The 18,459-nt window shown below is 60.0% G+C and overlaps 2 protein-coding genes across 2 annotated transcripts; both read left to right on the top strand.

The window, feature by feature from the left end:
- The first annotated feature begins 387 nt into the window (after window positions 1-387).
- Window positions 388-6,357, top strand: LOC134055180 (death-associated protein kinase 2-like). The gene is made up of 13 exons (XM_062511328.1): window positions 388-415; window positions 2,663-2,733; window positions 3,194-3,313; window positions 3,509-3,730; window positions 3,814-3,952; window positions 4,105-4,234; window positions 4,413-4,461; window positions 4,585-4,611; window positions 4,732-4,884; window positions 5,225-5,270; window positions 5,359-5,448; window positions 5,624-5,707; window positions 6,045-6,357. Exons 3-13 carry the CDS (start codon window positions 3,195-3,197, stop codon window positions 6,123-6,125), a joined length of 1,140 nt encoding a protein of 379 aa, XP_062367312.1. The 5' UTR covers window positions 388-415; window positions 2,663-2,733; window position 3,194; the 3' UTR covers window positions 6,126-6,357.
- A 2,212-nt stretch (window positions 6,358-8,569) lies between these two features.
- On the top strand, window positions 8,570-17,699 carry INSRR (insulin receptor related receptor). The gene is made up of 21 exons (XM_062511178.1): window positions 8,570-9,238; window positions 10,231-10,543; window positions 10,629-10,771; window positions 10,916-11,060; window positions 11,143-11,357; window positions 11,427-11,553; window positions 11,689-11,927; window positions 12,004-12,171; window positions 12,278-12,467; window positions 12,591-12,632; window positions 12,759-13,006; window positions 13,142-13,278; window positions 13,524-13,686; window positions 14,903-15,011; window positions 15,123-15,193; window positions 15,645-15,874; window positions 15,953-16,063; window positions 16,165-16,324; window positions 16,415-16,544; window positions 16,614-16,748; window positions 16,888-17,699. The coding sequence occupies exons 1-21, from the start codon at window positions 8,698-8,700 to the stop codon at window positions 17,156-17,158; spliced, it is 3,888 nt and encodes a 1,295-aa protein (XP_062367162.1). The 5' UTR covers window positions 8,570-8,697; the 3' UTR covers window positions 17,159-17,699.
- The last annotated feature ends 760 nt before the right edge of the window (window positions 17,700-18,459 follow it).

Below are 18,459 nucleotides of genomic sequence, written 5' to 3' on the forward strand. Positions count from 1 at the left end.
TGTGGAGTGGTGTCAGCCCTGGCTCCCTCCACCTAAAGAAACCTGTTCCTCCCCAGACCCTCCACATTTCACCTCGCGGTGTCAGCCAGGCTTCCTGTTTGCAATCCTCACCAGCACCACGGCAGGGGGAACGTCGGTGAGAGGGACATCGTCTGCCAGCGGCTCATCCCGCTGTGTCTCAGCCACTCTTCAAGGAGCTGAGGCTGGAACCACCAGGAACTGTTCCTAAAAGGCCTTTTTTGTCTCCTCTTCTCAGCTGGGGGTGTTATCAAGAGCCCGCGGGAGGAAGAACGCAAAGAGCTTTTCTTGTCCTGAAGTGCTGTGGCCAGATCCTGCCCCTGCTTCCTGCGAATGCTGAGACTGTGAGGCAGAGCCTGGCGCTGCCAGGGGTGCTGGAGGAAGGCTGGAGCTGGAGGTAAGGGGTCCCAGGTCCCCATGATATGCCAGGCTCAGGGGCTCTCGTGGTTGGGGAGTTTTGGGGTCCAACGGGGCTTTTTGGAAGTTGGATGCTGACCTGGGAGCTCATTTTCTGGCAGCCAGTGCCAAGGTCAGGCTGGTTTTCCTGGTGAGCGGTTGCAGGACATGGTGGGACAGGACACTCTGCCCCCCACAGCTCCCGTGGGTCCAGTTCTGCACAGGAGTCCAGCGGTTTCCACCAGAGCCCGAGGCCACCCGTGCCTCAGTTTCCTTCTTTTTAAAAGCAGCACAGTGCAAGGGGGGTGTCTGGCAAGGCATGGGGGAATCAGCTGCTGGTGTCCGTCCCCAGGGGACAAACAGACACGCTGTCCCCCCACGGACGTGTCACATGCCCGGGGATGTTTGGCCCAGCTTCAGCTGCAGCCGCCCCCATGCACGTTCCCAGCTCCACGCTGTGCCAGGGGCCAGCAGTGCCAACCCGGGGGCCAGAGGACAGCAGTGAGTGTCCCCTGTGCTGGCCGGTTGGAGGGGAAGAAGAAGCACTGCTGGATGTGGAGGAAGGCTCGGGGAGGGTAATGGGGCACAACTAGGCTGGGAGTGGGATAGACTAAAGGGAAACTGGGCTTGGGGACCATTGACTGTCCTTTAGGGCCCCGGTGGGGGGATGGAAAGGGTCCCAACCCCTGTTTGGCACAGGCAGTGATGCAGCACAGCCCCGTGGGGCTGAGTCCAGCCAGCACCATGTACCTCTGTCCTCAGGGGCTGTCCCTGTGGGGCTCAAATCCCTCCAGAATGCCCCTGGTTTTTCCTGGGGAAGGGCAAATTTTGCCATCCCCATCTCTTTCCTAGTGGCCTTGGACCTCACAGCCCCTCCCAGCCCTGAAACCTTCTACTCCTGGGGACATAGAACTGGGGACATTGAAATGGCCCCGACACTGGGACTCAGAGCAAAATTCCCTATTCTCTGCATCCCTGCAGAGCTGCTGGTCCCACTGTCCCTGGTCTGGAGCATCACCCTGTTGTACAGCTGGGGAAACTGAGGCACTGGGCGGTTGGGTCCTGGTGTTGGTCTGCTCTCAGTGAGCTGAGAGAAGCAGGTTTGTGGTTTGGAGCTGCCGAGTATGAGACACGTCCCCACCTCAGTGCAACAAGCTGGAGGACTCTGTCAGATGTAGGCAGGTTCCTGTCCCCTCCAAAACCCCTCTCCCCTCTGGGGGGTAGAGTGCCAGCTGCCACTCTGGCACTGCCCTCCTCACCTGGACAGGGCACAGGAATAGAACAAAGGGCAGGAAGGGGTCACTCACCCATTAATGTCATGACCAAAACCGACTCAACTTAGGGAAATTAATTGCATTTATTACTAATCAAATCAGAGCAGGATAATGAAAAGTAAAACCTTAGAAACATCTTCTGCACCATCCCTCCCTCTTCAGGCTCTCCCTCCTCCCTCCAGCAGCACAGGGAGATGGGAATGGGGCCCCAGGCAGTTCAGCACAGGTTGTTTCTGCCACTGCTCAGCCAAGGTGGTGTCCCTGCCTTCCACGGGAGACCCTTCTCCATGGACTTCTCCAGCAGGAGTCCTTCCAGTGGGCTGCAGCTCTGTCCCGAATGCTCCAGTGGGGCTTCCCATGAGCTCACAGCCCCTTCGGGCACCCTCTGCTCTGCCAGGGGCTCCTGCAGGGCTGCAGGGGGGTCTCTGCTCCCCAGAGACCCCCATGGGCTGCTGGGGAATCTCCACTCTGGTGCCCAGAGCACTCATGCCTCTCCTTCCTCCCTGACCTTGGTCTCTGCAGGGTTGTTGCTCCCTCTCCTCTCCTCTCCTCTCCTCTCCTCTCCTCTCCTCTCCTCTCCTCTCCTCTCCTCTCCTCTCCTCTCCTCTCCTCTCCTCTCCTCTCCTCTCCTCTCCTCTCCTCTCCTCTCCTCTCCTCTCCTCTCCTCTCCTCTCCTCTCCTCTCCTCTCCTCTCCTCTCCTCTCCCCTCCCCTCCCCTCCCCTCCCCTCCCCACAACTGATTCTGTGCAATCACCTTTTTCCCTTCTTAACTTTGTTATCCCAAAGCACTGCCTCCATCACCACTGGCCTTGGCCAGCAGCAGGTCGATCCCAGAGCCAGTGGCACTGGCTCTCTTGGACATGGGGGAGGCTCCTGGCAGCTTTTCACAAAAGCCACCCCTGCTCCCCCTGCTCCAAGGACTTTCTGTGCAGACCCAGTGCACCCCCTCACCCTGGGCCTGATTGTCTTTGCAGGGATGGCTGAGGGTGGCCAGGCAGGGGTCCCAGCTGAGGAGGGGCCGAGGGGTGCCCCTGACAGCACCCAGGTGAGCCACGGCTGTGGGTGTGTGTGGGAGTCACTGCCAGGGGGGAGTGGCTGAGCTCACAGTGGTGCTTACATCTACTATTAATCTGCTTTAAAAAAAACCAAAACAACAAACCCAAATGTTGTGTTTTCTCTGCATTTTGCACTCCTAGCACAGTGAAGGAGAAAGAGGCTGCTGTGACCCCCTCTCTTCCTGCTCCTGCCCCATTTCCAAGCCCCCTGAGCAGCTCCTGCAGGTCCTTTCAAGGGGTCAAAGTCTCCAAGTTTCCATGTGCTGAAGAATTTAGTTTGAACTGGAAGAATGGGGCAGGGCCTGAGCTCAGATGCAGTACTGGACACTGGGGAATTCCCCTTCAAATATGCTGGGGGGTTCTGATGCTCCAGGGGATGGGGTCCCTGCACTCCCAGGACTGGCACAGCCCTGAGCAGGGTCTGAGCTAAATCCTGGTGCTGCTCCACAGGATGTGGCTGAGCCCAGGGAGGATGCAGGGAGTGAGGGCCTGGCAGCCAGCCCAATCCCAGGCAATGTGGAGGATGTGTATGAGCTGCTGGAGAAGCTGGGCAGGTGAGCAGGAATCCAGGTAGGTGACTGGAGTCTGGGCAGGTGAGTGGGACCCACCAGAGGTGAGCAGGTTGCAGGCAGGGATCCAGATGGATTCAGTGGGGTACAGACAGTGATCCCAGCTCCACCAGAGCCCTTATGGGTGCCTGGATTTCTGGGTTCTTCCCCGGGGACGGGTCAGCCCAGCCATGCCCCAGCCCAGCTCTTGCTGCAGTGGCCACTTTGGCGTGGTGAGGCTCTGCCGCGAGCGCAGCACTGGCTCCTTCTACGCGGCCAAATTTGTGAAGACACAGCGGTGCTGGGGCAGCCGCCTGGGGCTGGAGCGAGCACAGGTGGAGCGGGAAGTCGCCATCCTCCGCCAGCTTGACCATCCCAACATCATGCATCTCCACGACCTCTTTGCCAGCAGAGCTGAAATGGTGCTCGTCCTGGAGCTGTGAGTGGGGTGCTGAGAGGGAGACCCCCTTTCTGTGTCATGTGCTGGAGGTGGCTGAGCTCCCCTGTCCCCACCCTGTGCAGGATCAGTGGTGGGGAACTCTTTGACTTCATTGCGGAGAAGGAGATGCTGTCAGAGGAGGAGGCCATCGAGTTCCTGAGGCAGATCCTGCACGGGGTGGAATATCTGCATGCTCGCCACATTGCTCACTTCGACCTCAAGGTGCCCATGGGGACTCCCCATCCTCGCTCCCTGAGGATCCAAGGACTGCCAGGCATCTCCAGAGCCCTGGTCCCATTCTTAGATTCCCAGGCTGCTTCTGTAACCCCTGCCACCCCTTTTTCATCCCGCTGTGCCTGACCCTGTTCCCACAGCCTGAGAACATCATGCTGCAGGAGAAGGATGTCCCCAAGCCCTGGATCAAGATCATTGACTTTGGGCTGGCCCAGCAGCTGGAGGATGGCATCACCTTCAAGAGCCTCTGTGGGACCCCCCAGTACATCGGTACAGGGCTGGCACATCCCTGGTGGTCCCTGCACTGCTCTGCTCTGGGGGTGCACCTGGGCTGCTCTGGGGGGCCACAACAGTGGGCGGGGATGGGACCTCCAGGCATGCAGGGAAGGAGGTGGCAGGATGGTATTGCCCCTCTAATGTCCCATCCTGGCTCTGTGTTTGCCCCCAGCTCCTGAAGTGATCAATTATGAACCACTGAGCCCCGCGACTGATATGTGGTGAGGAGTCAGGGTCTGAGGGCAACAGGCTGAGCTGGTGGGTGGGGAGGGACACCCCTGGGTACCACAGGGCATGGGAGGGCCCAAGGAGGGCAGCACGTGACCTCCATCTCCTCATTTCAGGAGCATCGGAGTCATCACCTACATTCTGTGAGTATGGGGCAGTGCTCCCTGTGGTTGGGGGAAACTGAGGCACAAGGACTCTGCAGGTGCTGGGGTGGCCAAGTTGGTGTTATCCTGGCATTCAGTAGGTCTGTTGTGTCCCCACAGGCTCAGTGGCCTCTCCCCCTTCCAGGGTGAGACGGATGCTGAGACCCTCTCCAACGTCGTGGCTGGTGCCTATGAGTTTGAGGAGCGCTGCTTCAGCCAGACCTCCGAGATGGCCAAGGACTTCATCCGCCAGCTGCTGGTGAAGGAGCCACAGTGAGGCCCCATCCCTTCCAATCTTTGCCCCCACCTCCACCTCTATTATCTCCATGTCCAGCATCCCCATCCCTATCTTCCTCATCCCTATCTTCATCATGTCCATCCCCATCTCCATCCCCATCCCCATCCCCATCCCCATCCCCATCCCATCCTTATCTCCATCTCCAACCCATCCCTACCTCCATCCCATCTCTATTTCCATCTTCATCTCATCCACATCTCCATCACCATCATTTCCACTTCCATTTGGTTCCCTTCTCTGTCCCCACTATCCCCATCTCCATGGTGGATGTGTGGGGCCAGGACCCCAACCCCAGTGCATCCCTTTGTGCCGCAGGCACCGCATGACGGCAGCCGAGTGCCTGGTCCACCCCTGGATCAAGGTGAGAGGCACTGGCAGGGGATGGCTGCTGGACCCCCTGGCAGCAGGGTGGGGACACGGTGACAGTGATGTGTTCTTGCCCCCTACAGCCCCTGAGCAGGAAGCAGGCGCTGAGCCGGAGCCGTTCCTCCATCAACATGAGAAACTTCCGCAAGTTCAACGCCCTGAGGAAGTGGAAGGTGAACTCTGTGGGGTCCCATCACCCCTGAGTCCCCTGGGGAGCTCAGGCTGGGTTGCAGCCAAGGGTGGCTTCATCTCAGAGATGGTTGTAGTGCTGTGGTGTGGGGGGGGGGGGGGGGGGGTAGAGCTGGGGAGGGACCCCCACCTCAGACCCCTTCCCTTCTTGTCCCCCAGCTCTCCTACAACACAGTGTCTGCCTGCAACCGGCTGTGCCGCACGCGGCTGCTCTGCAACCTTGGGAAGGAGGATGAGGAGCTGGTGAGCCCCCAGGAGCCCCCAGATCCCACCCAGCATGAGCTGGGAAGGGGGGACAAGAGATTTGGGGTATCTGTCTCAGTTTCTCCCCATGGCAGTACCCTCAGTGCTGCAGGCCCCCTCTTTTGGGCAGGAGCATGGGACCCCCCATTGCTGGGATAAGATGAGGGAAGTGTGCTGGGGGGCTTGGCCAGAGACAGGGGCACCGAACAGGGTGGGGTGCTGTGCAGTAGCTGTGCAGTGAGGGTTGTGTCCACGGCCCTTTCCTCTGGGGGGGGGGGGGGGGTTCTCTCCGCGGGGAAAGTCCTGTCCCTGCCCTGCAGCCCCCCTGTGCCCCCAGCGCTGCTGTGAGAGCGACCAGGAGGAGGAGAGAAGCCCCCACATCTCTCTGCTGCGCCGGCGGAGAAGCAGCTGCTCCTGAGCTCCTCCAAAAAAAAGACAGGACCCCTGTGAAGGGAGCATTTGGGGTCCCCCATCGCCCCATCCAAGGGGGCAGGGGCACTGTCCAGCCCCAGAGCTCCCAGTCCCATGGTGTTGGAGGGTCACTGAGGCATTAGCACCCCACTCCTGCCACCAGGTTTTGCTGCCCCAGGGCTGGGACCCTCCCCTTTGCTTTGTCCTAATGGGAAAAATAAATGTCACCTCCTCCTCTATCCTCTTCTCCTGCTACTCCTTCCCCTTAAGGATGGCTTTTCACAGCCAGGCAGGTGCTGAGTGCCCGCAGCTTCTTCCTTCACAAGGACTGCTGTTCTGTGGGGACCCCAAAGCCATGGGCTCCTGACAACCCAGATTTCACCCTGAGAGGCAGAGTGACCCTTAAGTTGTCCCTTCTGTACTGCTCTGGGAGGTCTCTATGAGTCGCTGGCTGCTTTCCTGGCATACCCCTGACAGATCAACTTGGATCCTCCTGCTCAGGCTGGGGAAACTGAGGCAGGAGGCAGCACTTCCTTCCCACCCACTCTGGCGCGGGGGGGCCGCCCTGTTTTCCCCCTCTCTATTTCCCAAACATGCCCTGGCCCTGGCCCTGACAGTTGTCAGGCTAAATATTTTGTGTGCGGCAGCCGAAAACAGAAGTGAAGAGGCTGCAGGGTCCGGGCAGGGTCCGTGGGGGCCCCCCCTTATCCCGGCGTTCCCTGGCTACTGCCCGGCCACGGCGAGCGGGACCCGACACGGAGCAGCAGAACCCGAGGTGGGGCCGGGACGGGACCCCGGGGGTCCCGCTCGAGGATGGGGCCGAGGGCGCTGGGTGCCCCGCGGCTGGGGGTGATGTTGCTGGTCCTTGGCCACCTCCCACTGCCCCCCGTGAGGGCTCCCTCCGAAAGTAAGTGTTCGGGAGGGGGAGGTCGGGAGTGGGGTGGGGAGACAGTTCTGGGGTGGGGGCTGTCTGATAATTCCTGTGCCCGGGGGTTTGCAAGAGACAAACCCTGAGGCGAAGATCTTTGTGCGTTCCCTGTCTCAGTTTGCCCCCAGGGCAGTACCCCCAATACTGCAGGCCCCCCCTTATGGGCAGGAGGGGCAGAGTGTGGGACCCTCCCATTGGGATGAGATGAGGGGAGCATACTGGGAGGCTTGGCCAGATATGGGGGCATTGGTCCCTCAGCCTCACCGGATGGTGGAAGATAGTCACAAGAGTCGGGAGTGCTGCTCCCCGCACAGCTGCTGGGGTTGGAAATGTTGGGAAGGGGGTGCCGTGATGGGGAGGGGGCAGCTGTGGGTTCTGGGTCTCATGGCCACAACAGGGGACATCTGGGGGTTCGAGGAGGGTCTGTCATTTGTCCTGCCTTCCCCTCTCCCTGCCGCCCCTGCCTCAGTTTACCCAGACACCGAGGGGTTGGGCTGGGGGATGGGAGAAATGGAGGAAGCGGATGAAGTATCCGAGAGGTGCCCAAGGGACACACGTCGCTGTGCCTGCTCCCACCTGGGACCCCTGTCCTCTGTCTGTCCTCCCAGGGGCATGGGGGACCCTGTCCCCTTACAGGGTGACTTTGCAAGGTCAGGGAGGTGATGGTGGCCGTGGGGGCTGTAACACTTGGGGTCAGTGCTGCACCCATGGCCGGTCCTGCAGGAGGATAGAGGGACCCTCCTGTCCTCACGGGGAGGGGACAGAGCTCCCAGTGAGGGGCCGAACCTGTGTGGTGTGGTGTTAGGGTGAGGGGTTACAGGCAGCTGCCAGAGGCACAGTGCCCAGTGGGGCCACATTGCCCACGGTTCATGGGTCACACCAAGAGGAGAAAAGCGCCACCGGGCACGAGGTCACGACATGGCCATCAGCTGCTGGCCCAGGCTGGCAGCAGACAGACGAGGGGTGACCCACGCACCCAATCCCCTCCAGGACCTGGACCTGGTTTTTGGCTGGGGACGCTGTCAGTGGGAAGCTCTTGCTTGTTCTAGCTCTTGCATCCCTGCTGGGATCGGGAAGCAGGAGGTACTGGGTATCATGGTTCCCATTTCTGGGTGGAAAAGCCCCAAGACAGCCAATGTGGAGTTGGGGCAGTGCCACGTGGACATCTGTGGTAGCCTTGTGTGCCTCATTACCTGTCTGGGCACAAGGGGGAGTTAATGGGGATGATCTTGCTGCCACTCACTGGATAACTGTGTGTCCACAAGTGGGGAGATCCATGAGCCCCCTCAGCTGCCCCACAACTCAGGGAAGGAGAAAAACCATCTGCACCCCCAGACAGCTTCCCCCAGAGCAGACAGCAGGGCTGGGACATGGTTCTGGGGCTGGCATGGCACCCGGCCTGCCAGGCCTCGTTAGCATCAGTGCTGATGGACACGCTGTGCCCTGGAGAGCCGCAGTGTGCTGGCTGCTGTCAGAGCCACTCGCGTCTCCCTGGCTGCCCAAACCAATTCCAGCCATGCTTGACAGGCAGCACCAGGATATTGAACCCCTTCGAGCACCTCCTGGGGGATCCCTGGGTGGGGGTGGGGGTCAGCTGCCCCGTCCCTGCTGCCCATGGGGTTCCCCTTTCGCCACCCCAGTCTGCGGCAGCATGGACATCCGCAATGACGTCTCCCAGCTCCGGAAGCTGGAAAACTGCTCCATCATCGAAGGCAACCTGCAGATCCTGCTGATGTTCACCACGGGCGCCGAGGACTTTCGGGGGCTCAGCTTCCCTCGCCTGCTTATGATCACGGAGTACCTGCTCCTTTTCCGTGTCTATGGGCTGGAGAGCCTGCGGGATCTCTTCCCCAACCTCTCCGTCATCCGCGGCACCAACCTCTTCTTCAGCTACGCCTTGGTCATCTTCGAGATGCCACACCTGCGGGACGTGGGGCTGCACAGCCTGGGCCACATCCTTCGCGGTTCGGTGCGCATTGAGCGCAACCAGGAGCTCTGCCACCTCTCCACCATCGACTGGGGGCTGCTGCTGCCCGACACTGGGGACAGCACCTACATCGTTGGCAATAAGTTGGCTGAAGAGTGTGCCGACGTCTGCCCGGGCATCCTGGATGTGGAGAAGCCGTGTGTGCAGACCAGCGTCAATGGACAGCTGGATTATCGCTGCTGGACCTCCAGCTACTGCCAGAAAGGTGGGTGCCGGTGGCACAGGGCCCAGTTGTGCCAGTTGCTTTTCTGGGATGGTGCTGGTTTGCACTGTGGGGCAAACTGGGAGGGCACTGGAGGAGGCTGGTGGAGCCACGTGGTTATGGTGGATCCAGCGTGTGGCGGTGGCTCCCGTGCTGCTGGGAGTGTGCTGTTCTTGCAGCATGGTGGGGTAACCAGATCTGTGCTGTATCATCCTCCGAGGAGAGGCCAGCTCCCGGCTGCTGTGTTTTCCCAGCGGCGAGGTAAATACAGGCCCCTCCTGAGCTCGTTTGCTGTAAACAGGAGACCTGGTAATGAAATATGTACTATAAACACAGATCCTTATCGAGGCTGCAACCTCGTCTGTGGCCCTGGCCTGGCTGCACTGGGCAGATGGGGTTCAGCATGGGCTGAGCCTGTCCTGCTGTCCCTCCATGCAGTCCCTCATCCACCAATCCAGCTGCTCACTCAGCCACCCATCAACCCACCTGCCCAGCCAGCCACTCATCACATGGCTATCCATGCATTCCTCCATCCCTTTGTGCACCCCTCCATCGGTGCTGCCATGACTTCATCCACTCCTTCGTCAATCCAACCCTGCCTCCCTGTATGCCTCCCTGCATACCTGTATCCTTCCCTTTCTCCTGCCATTCTTGTATCCCCACATCCCAGCATCTCTCCTTCTGTCCCTTCATCCCATCATCCATCCCTCTCTCCATCCCTGCATCCCTCCATCACTGCATCCATTCCCATATTCCTCCCACCCTGCATCCCTTCATTCCACTATATCCTCCATCCCTGCATCACTCCATCTGTCTCTCCATCCCACCCCTCACTCCTGTTTTTCCCCCAGCCCTGGAGGATGTCAGCAGCCCCCCGAGCCCTTCCCACCTCTCTCCTCTCCCCCGTGTACACCTGACCCCAATCCCAGCTATGCTGCCCGAGGCTGGGGTCTGTGCCCGTCGCTCCCTCCCACGTGCTGTGTCTCCCCTCTCAGTGTGCCCGTGTGGTACGGGCTCGGCGTGCACAGCAGCGGGCGAGTGCTGCCATGCCGAGTGCCTGGGGGGCTGCGGCCGCCCCCACGACAGACGGGCCTGTGTCGCCTGCCGCCACTTCCACTTCAACGGGCACTGCCTGCCCTCGTGCCCACCCCGCACCTACGAGTACGAGGGCTGGCGCTGCGTCACCGCCGAGTACTGCGCCAGCCTCCGCAAGGTCTCTGACAACCCCCGCGACGCCTCCAAGTTCGTCATCCACCAGCGGCAGTGCCTGTCTGAGTGTCCCTCGGGGTACACCAGAAGTGAGAGCAGGTGGGGGTGTCCCCAGTGCCCCAGCACACGCACGGTGGTGGCACAGTGGCAGGCTCACATCCAGCTCCTGTCTCCCTGCCCACAGCATGTTCTGCCACAAATGCGAGGGGCTCTGTCCCAAGGAGTGCAAGGTGGGCACCAAGACCATTGATTCGATGCGGGCAGCACAGGAGCTGGGGGGCTGCACCCTCATCGAGGGGAACCTCATTCTCAACATCCGACGGGGCTGTGAGTGCCAGACCTGGCCCCGCCAAACTGACCCCGGGTGGGAGGGCTGCTGCAGGGGGTGGAGGAAGGGGGTCTTTTCCCTTGCAGAGTGAATTAATTGGGAGGTGCCCCTCTCCCTGAGCTCATGCAGTGTATAATTCCCAGATAACCTGGCCTCGGAGCTGCAGAGCAGCCTGGGGCTCATTGAGACCATCACGGGCTTCCTGAAGATCAAACACTCCTTCGCCCTCGTCTCCTTGTCCTTCTTCAAGAACCTCAAACTGATCCGTGGTGACTCCATGGTGGATGGGTGAGGATGGTATGGGTTTGGGGGGGACATGTGGCTCTGAAGGTACCCTTGCCCACTGCCTCTATCCACATCTCCTCTCCAGGAATTACACCCTGTATGTCCTGGACAACCAGAACCTGCAGCAGCTCTGGGATTGGAGCCAACACATCCTCTCCATCCCCGTGGGCAAGATGTACTTTGCATTCAATCCCAAGCTGTGCCTGGCCGAGATCTATCGCATGGAGGAGGTGACAGGCACCAAAGGGCGGCAGAACAAGGCAGAGATCAACCCCCGTACCAATGGGGACCGGGCGTCCTGTGAGTACAGGGATGGCGACAACCAGCAGTGCCACGAGCCTCTGCCTGAGCCCTGCCTTCATCCCACAGGTAAGACCCAGACCCTGCGCTTCATCTCCAACGTCACAGAGTCCGATCGCATCTTCCTCAAGTGGGAGCGGTACCGGCCCCCCGAGTACCGGGACCTCCTCAGTTTCATTGTCTACTACAAGGAGTCGTAAGTGGTCCTTGTCGCCCTCTTGTCCTTGTTGTGGAGAGCATGGGAATCCTAGTCTGTGAGGTCCTTTGCTCCTGCTGGACACCCAGCGATCTCTGGACCCTCCCTGATGTCTGGTGTGTGTTTGTGTGACAGACCCTTCCAGAATGTGTCAGAGTATGTGGGACAGGATGCCTGTGGGGCTCAGAGCTGGAATGTGCTGGACGTGGATCTGCCCCTGAGCAGCGAGCAGGAGCCAGGGGTGACACTGCTCAACCTCCGTCCCTGGACCCAATATGCCATCTTCGTGCGTGCCATCACCCTCACCACGGCCGAGGAAGGACGTAACTATGGGGCACAGAGCGAGGTGGTTTACATCCGCACCATGCCGGCAGGTAAGGGGCTGGTGGGTGGCTGGGGATGCCCATGGTGGAGCCCCCAGAAAAGACTGACCACCATGTGTCATCCCAGCCCCGACAGTGCCCCGGGATGTCATCTCCATGTCCAACTCTTCTTCCCACATTGTGGTGCGTTGGAAGCCGCCAACACAACGCAATGGCAACATCATCTACTACCTGGTGCTGTGGCAGCAGCTGGCCGAGGACATGGAGCTCTACATCAACGACTACTGCCACAAAGGTGAGGCCAGGCAGGGCAGGGGCAGCACAGCAGCTGAGGACACCAGTGGAATGGGGATTGTACCACTGAGCCAGGCTCTGCCAGCCCTGCCCGTTGCTGCCCACAGGCCTGAAGCTGCCCACCAGCAGTGCAGACACACGCTTCGGGTTTGGGGATGGTCCTGAGGGGGAGCAGGATGCAGAGGAGAGGTGCTGCCCCTGCCGCCCCACTGACGGGCAGCTCCGCATGGAGGGTGAAGCCGAATCCTTCCAGAAGAAGTTTGAGAACTTCCTCCACAATTCCATCACCATCCCCAGGTGCCATCTGGGGGGGTCCCTGCTTTGGGGGGCTCCCTCAAGCTGGGTGCGTGGGTCTGCCTGGGTGGGGGGGTCCATTGTCTCCTCCTGGCAGACCCTTTAACTGATTTCTCACTGTCTCAGACCACCCTGGAAGGTGACGTCCATTAATAAGAACCCACAGAGGTGAGCTGGGACCACACTAGCCTGGGGGATCTCCCCTCCCTTGATCAATTTTGGGGTGCAATCCCGAGGCCTTGACTCCCCACCACTTCCTTTCTCCGTGTCCTGCAGGTCCCTAAAGCAGCGTAGGGATGTGGTGGCTGTCACATCCCCAGCCAACACCTCCTCAGCGGAGCCGCTGGCCCCAAGCCACCCCGGAGGCGAGCCCAAGCCTGACTTCCAGATCTTCGAGGACAAGGTGGTACGTGACCGGGCGGTGCTGTCACGGCTGCGCCACTTCACCGAGTACCGCATTGACATCCACGCCTGCAACCACGCCGCGCACACCGTGGGCTGCAGCGCTGCCACCTTCGTCTTCGCCAGGACCATGCCCGAGCGTGCGTTCCCAGCCTCCTCCCCTCCAAACCCCACCCTGGCTGTACTGGGATGCACTGGGATGTTGTTGAGATGGGCGATTGGCAGCAGGTTGGGTGATGCTCCCAGGAGATGACTCCCTCTGTGCCTCCCTCCAGTGCAAGCTGACAACATTCCGGGCAATGTCACGTGGGAGCCGGCTGGCAAGAACAGTGTCCTGCTGCGCTGGGAAGAGCCCAGGAACCCCAACGGGCTCATCCTCAAGTATGAGATTAAGTACAGCCGGGAGAGTGAGGTGAGAAACCCTGTGGCATCCCCTGCCCAGCCCTGCCAGGTCTGGTTACAGGGGCATGGCACCCATGCCATGCCATGCCATGCCATGCCATGCCATGCCATTCCATCTCCCATCCCATCCCATCCCATCCCATCCCATCCCATCCCATCCCATCCCATCCCATCATCTCATCTCTCTCCCAAGGCTTACACATGGCTGGGGATCATGAAGCCCCTTTGCCACCCCCACATTGTCCCCTCCAGGAGGTCACTACTGTTGTCTGTGTTTCACGCCACCGCTACTCCAAGTATGGGGGTGTCCACTTGGCTCTGCTCCAGCCAGGGAACTACTCAGCCAAGGTCCGGGCCACCTCACTGGCTGGCAACGGCTCGTGGACGGGTCTCATCAAGTTTTACATCATGGGGCCAGGTACCTGTGGGGGGGCAGGGGGACATCAACAGGAACCTTGGTGGGCAGGGAGGGGGGTGGCTGTGGTGTTGGGGAGCTGGGGCTCAGAGGGTGCTGCTGGATCAGGGCACTGGGGAATTGGGCTGTGCTGCTGGGATGGGACATGTGGGGTCAGGGGATGCTGCTGGGGCTACTGAAGATGGGAGTTGTTGCTGGTCTGGGAAGCTGAGAGATTGAGGGATGATCCTGGCATCAGACACTGGAGCATCACAGAATCACAGAATCATTTGGGTTGGAAAAGGCCTCCAAGACCAGTGAGTCCAATGGTTCTCTCAGCACTGCCAAGGTTATAACTGATTGATGTCCCCAAGTGCCACATCCTCACATTTTTTAAATCCCCTCAGGGACAGAGACTTCATCAGTGCCCTGGGCAGCCTGCTCCAATGCTTTCCAGTTTTCCCCAATAACCAATCTAAACCTGCCCTAGTGCAGGCTGACCTCCACCTGGCTGCCCCCTCCTGTCAGGGAGTTGTGCAGAGCCAGAAGGTCCCCCCTGAGCCTCCTTTTCTGCAGGATGGGCCCTCCCACCTCCCTCAGGTGTTCCTGGGGCTCCAGACCCTTCCCCAACTCTGTTCCCTTCTTTGGTCACATTCCAGCCCTTTAACGACTTTCTTGTCATGAGGGGTCCAAAACTGACCCCAGGATTTTAGGTCCCTGAGTGGTGCCCAACACTCATTTTCTTCTTAGCTCTCCCTTGGGTAGTGATGGATTTATAGAAACACTTTTTATTGTCCCTTATGGCAGACCCAGTTCTAGTTGGGTTTTGGCCCTTCTAATTTTCATGCTTGTCCTGAGCTCCCTCAGATCCTCCTGAACTTCCCACCCCCTCTTTCGAAAGTGAGAACCTCTCCTTTCTCTCTGAGCTCCAGCCAAAGACCTCTGTTCAGCCAGGCCGGTCTTCCTCCCATCCTTCATCCAAGGATCCTGCTGGATTGAGGAGTTGGGGGGGTTGGGGGATGCTGCTGGAGTGGGACACTGGGACTAAAGTGTCTGCTGATAGACTGGTGGATCTGGAGGATTGAGGGATGCTCTGGGACAGGGGCACACAGGGATCAGAGGGTGCTGCTGGTCTGGGGTGCTGGAGGCTCCCCCTCTCTGGCCCAGTGGTGGGACAGGTGTCCCAAGTGAGGTGGGATGAGTGCCCAGAACCTGATCCATGACCTCCTGCTCCTGGCAGCTGAGGAAGAATCCAGCAGCTTCTACGTCCTGCTCACTGTCACACCTGTGGTGCTTATGGTGCTCATCTCCTGCCTGGCTGTCTTTGTCTTCTTCTACAACAAGAAGAGGTAATGACCCCCCTGCACCCCCAGGGCTGGACTGGGGCAGGGTCTGGCCGATCCAGGGCTGGGAAGGGCTGGGGCGAGGCAGCAGCTCTGAGCGCTGCCCACCCCTGACAGGAACAATAACGGGTACCCCAGCGGGACTCTCTACGCCTCTGTCAACCCTGAGTACTTCAGCGCCTCGGACAGTAAGTGTGGACATGGGGACAGGCAGGGGCCACCCCAAAGGGCCACCGAGCCCTTCCTTTGCTGGGGTCACACTGGAGGGGACAGGGATGGGATGGGATGGGATGGGATGGGATGGGATGGGATGGGATGGGATGGGATGGGATGGGATGGGATGGGATGGGATGGGATGGGATGGGATGGGGATGAATATGGGGATGGAGATGGAGATGGAGATGGGAATGGCAGGGGGATGAGGACAGGGAGGAAGATGGTGATGGGATGGAGATAGGAATGAGAACGGGATGAAGATCTAGGTGAGGATGGGAATGGGATGGAGATGGGGATGGAGACAGCAACTAGGATGGTGACAACATGGAGATGAGGATGGGGATGGGATAAAGATGAGGATGGGCATGCAGATGGGGTTGGTTACAGTGATGGGGATGGGGTGATATCCCCACTCACCCACAGTGTACATGCCTGATGAGTGGGAGGTGTCCCGGGAGAAGATCACAGTGATCCGGGAGCTGGGACAGGGCTCCTTTGGGATGGTGTATGAAGGGGTGGCACTGGGGCTGGTCACGGAGGGAGAAGAGACCAAGGTGGCCCTGAAGACGGTCAACGAATTGGCCACCATGCGGGAGCGCATAGAATTCCTCAACGAGGCCTCTGTCATGAAAGCCTTCAAGTGCCACCATGTGGTAGGTGGGCAGTGGAGGGGGAGGGAGGGGACATGGGGGTCTGGCCACTCAACATTCCAGCCCTCTTTGTCCCTGCAGGTCCGTCTGCTCGGCGTTGTATCCCAGGGCCAGCCAGCTTTGGTCATCATGGAGCTGATGACACGTGGGGACCTGAAGAGCTACCTGCGGTCACTCAGGCCTGAAGCTGAGGTGAGGGAACTGGTCAGGTGCCAGGAAAAGGAACACGCACCCTGTTCCAGGGGACATCCTGGTGTGTTCCTGCCCCAGCCCTGACTCTGTGCACGGTGCAGAACAACCCTGGGCTGCCACCACCATCACTCAAGGACATGATCCAGATGGCAGGGGAGATCGCCGATGGCATGGCCTACCTCAGCGCCAACAAGTTTGTGCACCGGGACCTGGCTGCCCGTAACTGCATGGTGTCCGAGGATTTCACTGTCAAGATTGGAGGTGGGTGGGCAGCAGCGGGCAGGCTGTGCCAGCCCTGTGTCTCTGCCTGCTAACACCTTCCTCCTCCTCCTCCTCTTCCTCCTCTGCCAGATTTTGGCATGACCCGGGATATCTATGAGACGGATTATTACCGGAAAGGGGGAAAGGGGCTGCTCCCCGTGCGCTGGATGTCCCCCGAGGCGCTCAAAGACGGCATCTTCAACACGCAGTCTGACGTCTGGTAGGTGCTGAGGTGGGTGGAGCCAGGGGGATTTGGGGATCCCCGGGCTGAGCAGCGGTGCTCCGGCAGGTCCTTCGGGGTGGTGCTGTGGGAGATCGCCACGCTGGCTGAGCAGCCCTACCAGGGCATGTCCAACGAGCAGGTCCTGCGCTTTGTCATGGACAACGGCATCCTGGAGCGGCCTGAGAACTGCCCTGACAAACTGTGAGTGCTGGGGGACACCTCCTCGCACTCCCACCCTGTTGTGGGAAAGGCTGGCAGGGGAAATCCTGGTTTCTGTAGTGCTGGGAGGGCTCTCCGGGGCTGGAATTCCCCAAACCCAGCAGGTGCCCTCTCTCTGCAGCCACGAGCTGATGTGCCTGTGCTGGCAGCAGAACCCACGCCAGCGTCCCTCCTTCGTCCAGCTCCTAGAGCGCATCAAGGACCACATGGCACCTGCTTTCCGCACCCTCTCCTTCTTCTACAGCCCTGAGAACGGCCATCATGGCTCAGGAGAACCCTCCAACACCGAGATAGATCCGTCCCCTGAAGAGGATGAGCCCCCTGCATCCCCCCTGCCCACACGCAAGGACCACAGCCCAGACCAGCTCCCCAATGGGACAGCCTCACTCTGACCCTGGGGTGTCTTGGACCCCCGCTGGACTCTGCACCCCACGCCCTTCTCTGGCCACCCCCCACTGCTGGGACCCCCTGCATTATTTATTGCTTCCAAGGGCTCAGCCAAGGAGTGGGTGCCTTGGGAAGAGGGTGGCAGCAAGACAAGGATGTTCCATGGGATGCATTTTCCCTGAAAATAAATTGGAGGTGCTCCATATTGGGGGGAGGGAGTGTGGGGCTGCTGGTTGGGAGGAGAACATCCCAGTCTTTCCTTACTTTTTTGGGGGGGGCGTGGGATAATGTGGGTATGAAAATGGGTAGCAGGGTTTGGCATTCGGGGTCCCCCATCAATCTGCCTCTGTCATGGCTCCCCAGCTGCCTGGCAAACAGGTCAGCTACCCCTGTGATCCCTACACCTTTTACAGGTGAGGAATCTGAGTCACGGGGCAGCCCTGCAGCGAGAGAAGCCTGGGGCTGTCCTGATGTCTCTCCCCAGTCCCCTGCACTGGGACCAGTGCCGAGGTCGTGCTGGTCCACGGAGAGGGTGTCACCATCTAATCTGAGCGCGAATAAAGGGGATGAAGCTGAGCTGTGGCAGTGCCTGGCTTGGGGCTGGGGGGGCGGCACACGGATCTTCCCACTCCCCACCCCGCCAGCCCCATCTGCGTCCTGTGGCTTTGCCCTGCGGTGCCCAAACCGGGGGCGTTTCTTGAGAAAAACGTCAAAGCAGTGGAATTTAGGAGGATGTGGCGGCTGCCACTAGCCCTCTCTGCTGGGGGGGGGCGCTGCTGGGGTGTCCAGTGGGGCCCCACGGGAGGTCACCCTAAAGGAACCGTGGCCCTATGGGTGCAGCTTGGGGCCGGCGGTGGAGATGAGCCGGGGGCTGAGCCATGGGGGAAGGGTGCAGGCTGAGATCGTGCTGAACTCAGTGCACAGATGAGCCACCCCCGACGTGCTTCCGAGCAAGCTCGGGGACAAACAGCATCCGCGTGGGGATGGGGAACCCTGTGGGGAGGGCGGTGGGTGCAAACTAGTTCTGTCCTTCCCCACCTCGGGGAGGAGGACGAGGTGAGGGACAGTTAGGGACAGGGCCACTGTGCCACAAAACGTCCCCTTGTCACCAGTATCTCTGCACCCCAACATAACGGGGTGCTGGGGAAGAGCCCGAACCAGGAGAGCCCGTCATGCCTCGAGATTTGGGGGCGCCGTCAGGGGGCTGAGACATCTTGGAGGACTGTAGGTGACCCCCGGGATGGTAATAAGCCCTGTCCCTTTATACTGCAGTTCGCTCTGAGCCGGGTTCTGGAGTGAGTGTGTG

The sequence above is a fragment of the Cinclus cinclus genome, chromosome 31, assembly GCF_963662255.1.
Source record: "Cinclus cinclus chromosome 31, bCinCin1.1, whole genome shotgun sequence".
Lineage (NCBI taxonomy): Eukaryota > Metazoa > Chordata > Aves > Passeriformes > Cinclidae > Cinclus > Cinclus cinclus.